At 51.2% G+C, this 6,000-nt stretch overlaps 1 protein-coding gene across 4 annotated transcripts in view; it reads right to left on the bottom strand.

The window, feature by feature from the left end:
• MAPK8IP3 (mitogen-activated protein kinase 8 interacting protein 3) overlaps positions 1-4,519 on the bottom strand; it is a 48,245-nt gene extending 43,726 nt beyond the window's left edge. For 3 of the 4 annotated variants that reach the window (XM_082643836.1, XM_082643840.1, XM_082643839.1), the window contains exon 1: positions 3,998-4,439. In XM_082643836.1, coding sequence (XP_082499962.1) covers positions 3,998-4,315 — 318 coding nt within the window. In that variant the 5' untranslated portion in view covers positions 4,316-4,439. Of the gene's footprint in view, positions 1-3,997 lie in introns of all 4 variants that reach the window. The other variant, XM_082643837.1, reaches the window with a different exon arrangement.
• Positions 4,520-6,000: the final 1,481 nt, after the last annotated feature.

Below are 6,000 nucleotides of genomic sequence, written 5' to 3' on the forward strand. Positions count from 1 at the left end.
TTAGCGGCTCCGCGGCATGTGGGATCTTCCCGGACCAGGGCTTGAACCCACATTCTCTGCATTGCCAGGTGGATTCTTAACCACTGCACCACCAGGCAAGCCCTCTCCTGTGCCTATTTGTTCCCATTTTTTAGGGAGAGTCTGATGTACTCCTGGTGACTCTGGTAAGAGAGCTATAATGGACCAGTATTTAGAGGCAACCAGGAAAGGCAGCTCCGGGCACCAAATCTTAACAGCTTCATCTAAAAAAAGTTAACAATTGAAAAAAACTGTCCTGGGACTTCCCTGGTGGTCCAGTGATTAGGACTCCACGCTTCCACCACAGTGGGCACAGGTTTGATCCCTGGTCAGGGAACTGGGATCCCACATGCTGAGTGTGGCACGGCCAAAAAAACCCAAAACAAAACAAAACAAAAACCTGTCTTTTAATATGACAACACGGCAGAAGAAGAAATTGCATACCTTGTCTAAGCTGGGGTGAATTTACTATTTGTAATATGGGACACAAGAAGAAAAACTTTTGATTCAATATATTAATTCACTTATTAAAAAATGCCAAATGATCATCTCTATAGAGTAGGATGATGGCTTCTGCCCCCTCCAGCTTCATCCTGTCCAAATATTCTTCTACAAAATGCATTACTTTTGTACAACTAGAAAAACACAGTTTTGGGTAAAACTTTCCAGTTGGATGCTTTCCTTACACCAGACACTGAGGTATCAGCAAATACCCACAGCCATGTCTCATGGACAGAACATCCACTTGAGTTGCTTGTGATGAGTGGGGGATGTTACCAGTAGTTTCCTTAGGGCCAAGAAGACTTCAAGGTGAATGATGGCTACTAAACTCACACCTTTTCTCGCAAACACTGTTTTTCCTCCCGTAAGCCTAGCACTTGATCCCTGCGAGGACGGCTCTTTGCTGCCCAGGACTGGGGCGAATGGAGCCCTCTGCTCTCTCCTCCCTGGGGGCCACGGTGGGCAGCACTGCCCAGGGGCGCCCACTCGCTCCTGGCCATCCTGGTCAAATGCCCCTTTCCAACCTTCTTTTCTAATGGGAAAGAACTCAGTGGGTTTTCAAAACTTTGTATTGGATACAGCTTCAGCATTTTTAAGGTCTCTGTAGGGGTTTTAGAAGCCAGCAACATCCATTTAGCTCTGCAAGTCTGAGCGGGACTCACTGGTCTCGATGACAAGCGTAAAACCCGCACAGTCAGAGACTGAGATGCCCCACGCTTGCCACCCGAGGCTGCCTCATCAAGGTGCTCTTCCCTGGCTTGGCTAGATCTGCTTTGCTGCAATTCTCCAGGCAAACAACAGCCAATCACAGGACTTGGCACTTGAGATGAAAGAAACTTGCCACGTCTGGCAACCCACGCACTTTACAGAAGCGGCCAGTGGGGCCAGAGAGGGGGAGACTGGTCACAGGGCGGGCAGCTCCCAAAGGTGAGGCTGACACTCAAGCATCTGCAAACTCTGGGGCCTGGCCCCCCTCCCTGGACCCCACCACCTCTAGCTACCGTCACTCCCATCGAGACAGTCACCCTGGGACCAGAACAGACTCGCAATCTCTCACTGTGGTTATTACGGGCAAGAAGCAACGGGCAGAGGTGTTTGCTCTGCTCAAGGTTCTTTCTTTTTAAATGTGCAGATTCTGTGTGCTCAGAAGGCTGCAGGCGGCTCAGGTTACTCAGCACTGACTAAGGCTTCTTGAGCAGAGTGGCCGGGGAGGCAGAAGCTACTCTGCATCACGCACACGCCTGCAGCCCATGCTGTTCAGCCTCCCGTGTTATCAGACACACATCTAGGATCTCAGGCCCTGCGTGGAAAAAGAAGCCAGGCCACAATGTACACTGGTCTTTTCCACAAAACTGAAAATGAATGTCTATTGGATTTAGTAAATGAGCTAGAATGCCACAATGGTTACAGACTTTGACCCTTTTCTTGGTTGTAACATCACATGAGGTCTCTCCAAGGGCATACTATTAGCATCAAATCACAGCCTCGATGCCGGCCAGCCAAGCATTTTGTTCACTCTGTGGCTCTCTGCTCAGCATCTCTTAATAGCTGGGGCAAGGATAGGTCTCGGCCTCCAGGGCACTCTCCTCCATACCACATGCGCACCCCCAGCTCTTAGTCCAGGGGCGTAAGTGGGAGGTCAGAACCACACTCGCTTGCAGCTGCACTTGAACCATGCAGAGCAGAGCAGGGGCTTCATCCATGCAGAGCAAATTTTTAAGGTAGATGGTTATGATTCTTAGCCTTAAGGTTGTCCATCTTTCTCCTTTTCGTTCCTTCTCGTCCACTATATTGACCACATAGGTACATGATGAAAGAAAACAAACCTACTCAAAACCTCAGTTAGGCATCAAATGGCCGCTGAGAGCAGTCAGAGAAGTGGGAGGTGCTGCCCAGCAAGAGGGAGGCAGCCACTGCCCCATGGCCAGTGAGGGGAGCCCCAGAGCTCCAGTCTTCTGGGGGTACGCTCTCTGACCTCCCACAGCAGTGGAACGAAGAGCCCACTCCAGGGGTCAGGGTAGACTGCGTCTTGGCCTGGTTCTTCTAGGGCATGTGACCTTGGTCCACCCCCACTCCTTCTTGGGGCCAGTTCTTTCCCTAGTAAATGCCTGTGGCCACTCTGAACTCTAAAATCCTACGAGCTCTTGCATCTCCCTTAAGGTGAGAGCCCTAAATCAGTTTTGGTGCAACCTGGCACCCCAATCAATAGGCAACAGCCTCTTGACAGATGAATGAAAAAACCCAAGATCAACATAAACCACCGTAAGTAGGAACGATACAAGGCACTCTTAATTTTTATAAACACACTTTAAACCAAACTAGGAGGACATAAACTGCCCTGGCTTAAGAAAAAGCCAAAATACTGAAACAGTCTTCCATTTCAATACTAAAATCAAGAATGTGTTAATCCAAATTAGTTAAAAAGGAATTTAGCTCATTTAATAAGAAATTTCCCATTCATAAACCAAAAAGCCATCACCTAATGCCTGGAACAACAGAATGTCAGGGCTTAGAGATCATTTAGGGCAACTGACTCATATGACTGAAGGAAAATCAAAATCCAGAGGGGGGCAGGCGACATGGACAAGGTCACAAAGGCAAGGCAGGAATGAGAACCCAGGTCCCCTGAATCCACCTGGGTCTGACAACAGGGCTAAATATTTCATAGTGAATGAATGAAGGTAAGTGGTATTCCTTGCAATGCATGGTTCTTCTAACTGGTTCACAAATAAGTGATTTCCAGGTTATGGAGGTATCCTAGAACACGATCAAATACTTCAAAATTCTACTTTTAACTGCTCAGAAGCCACAGTGGAATTTCTCAGCATCTTCCACATAAGCTAACAATATTCCCAACGGAGGGAATCACAGGGCAAAGAAATCACCTCCGGAAACCTGGAGTCTTTCACCTGGTGCCAGAGGAGCAGCCTAACTGTGGCTTTGGTAATGTGTTTACCTCAATCACCAAATTCACCCATGTCACAGACCGTCAAAACACTGGATTAGAGATAAGGCAAAGATCTGACAACACCTCTTCTGGCTGCAGAACCATAAGAAGATCAGAAATCCCCTTTCTGGAAGGGTTTAAAATAAAATTAAAATTAAAATTTCAGCAACCAGAAGTTGTAACTGGGGTCTAGGACGCGTTTGCGGAAAAACACACACAAAAGCAAAAAGAACTGGCGTCTGCAATGAGAAGTGGGTATGGAGGGGAGACGGAGGCCTGAGGCAGTTTAGGATGCAAGATCCCCCAGTGACGCCAGGTGGTTCAGGGCTAGGGTTCCTGGCTGGAGCAGCAGGCCAGGAGGATGGGGGAGCCAGGCATCAGTCCCTGGGCCGGGTTTGGCGTCGGGGGCGTTGGTGGGATGGGCGGGGCGAGAGCTGCGGCCCGGGCAGGGCGGGGGCTAAGGGCGGGGTCCCCGGGCCGGGCAGGACTGGGGTCCCCGGGAGGGGCCCCGGCGCCTCCCGGCCCACGCACCTCCTCGGCCTGCTTGCGCAGCGCCTTCTCCCGCTCGTACTGGGTGAGCAGCTGCTCGTTGTCCTCGCGCAGCAGCTCCAGCTCCACCTCGTGCTCCTGGTTCTCGCTGAGCACCGAGTCCAGATTCTCGAGCACGTTGACCACGAGTGGCATCAGCTCCTTGACGACCTCCTCGTCGTAGCAGTGGATGAGGCGCTCGAACTCGCGGTAGATGGAGCCCGCCAGGCCCGACACCCGCTCCGACATCACCGAGCCAGAGCAGTAGTCGTCCTGGTACACGACCACGCCGCCACCCTCGTCCATCTGGATCTCCATCATCGCGGCCACCGCCGCCGCCAGCGCGGCCTGCTGTCCGCCGGCGCGTCCGCCCGCTCCGGCTGCCCGTAGTCCGCAGGCCGCGGCCCGTCGCCTGCGCCGCAGCCGCTGTCGCCTCAGCCGCCGCCAGCTGATACTGATGCTGATGCTGCGCCCGTCGCTCAGCGGCCGGAAGTCCCGCCGCCCGGAAGTCCCGCCCCCCAGGCAGCGGGGGCGGTGCCCGCCCGTCCAGCCGGAGCCCCGCGGCGCCGCGCCGCTAGAGGTTGCAGGGGTCCTAACATAGGAGGAAGCCAGTCCCCGGGCCAGAAGCTCGGCCGAGCGGGGCTGGAAGCGCTTCCGGTCAGGCTCGTCAGAGCAGCTGTCTGCCAGCTCCCACGACGCAGGCGTGGACTTTTATAAAATGACAGCGTTATGTCCTAAGTATATACAAATGACTGTACGGTTTAGACTTAAGCGAGCGTCCGTGTGCCCACCCTTCCCTCCAAAGAAATGGCCGTTATCTTTGTGCGCCCCTCCCTCCCTTCCGGAGTTAACCGCGATGCTGACCTGGTTAACTGAGACTTGCCTTTGTAGCCTCACTGCACAGCAGTATGTACTCCTACACAGTAGTAGGTACTCAGGGCTCCCTTCAGAGCGGCTGTGCCTTCCATGGTCCCTCCTGGGATTCCAATTAAATGCAAGTTGCCCGTCTCATCCTAAAATCCAGTAACAAACTCTCACCTGGTCCACTTCTGTGTCCTGATGTTGCGTAACTTCTTCAAATTTCCCAGTTTCACTTCAGCTATGTGTAGTCTAACCTCTACGCTGAGTTTATTTCCACTTTTTTTTTTTTTGGCCTCTCCCCGCGGCATGTGGGATCTTAGTTCCCTGACCAGGAATGGAACCCGCACCCCCTGCAGTGGAAGCGCAGAGTCCTAACCACCGGACCGCTAGGGAAGTCCCTCAACAGTTATATTTTTAATTTCCATTTGTCCTGTTTGACTTTCTTATATTCTACCAGTTTTGACAGGCCCTTATTTCTTCCACTTTTAGCCAGTTGATTTGCATTTTCTTTCTCTGGTATCTGAGGACACCATGAATCTAAGACTTACACTTTCAGCTTTGGGGGCCACACAGGTGGCATGAATCCTGATCATAAACCCCGTGAGTGACAGCTTAGTGTTAACAGAAATGCTTACCCCTGCCTTTCACCTGATGTGATGCTTCAAGGGGAGTTCATCCTAACCCGACTGCACCAATGAACGTTCCTGCAGGTGATGCCCTAAATACTGCCGCACAATTTTCCCCTTGCAACCTACCGTGCTGTATGGATGCTCACCCACCCCACTAAGAAAGGATCTGAGGTTTCAGTCTCACATTCAGACTACCTGGGTTTTGATCCTAGCTAACTGTAAAACTGAGCCTAAAACAATTACCAACCTACTAGGAGTGTTACGAAGATCACAAAAGGGGCTTAGTACAATCTCTAGCAAATTTTATATTCTCAAAATAAGCCAGGACAAACAGAGGAAATGTATAATTTCTTCTGGTAAGCAAGTTACAGAGAAAGCTGGTGAATGTTTTGGGGAATGTTTCTGACTTCTGCTCTAAGCCCTTCCAAGAAATATGGCCCCTTTTCAATTCCTGAAATAGCAAATACAGTAGGCCAGACACCACTACCACAGTCAGAGGCCAACTGACTTGTCATC

This window comes from Mesoplodon mirus, assembly GCF_964341445.2.
Source record: "Mesoplodon mirus genome assembly, chromosome: 15".
NCBI classification, from domain to species: domain Eukaryota; kingdom Metazoa; phylum Chordata; class Mammalia; order Artiodactyla; family Ziphiidae; genus Mesoplodon; species Mesoplodon mirus.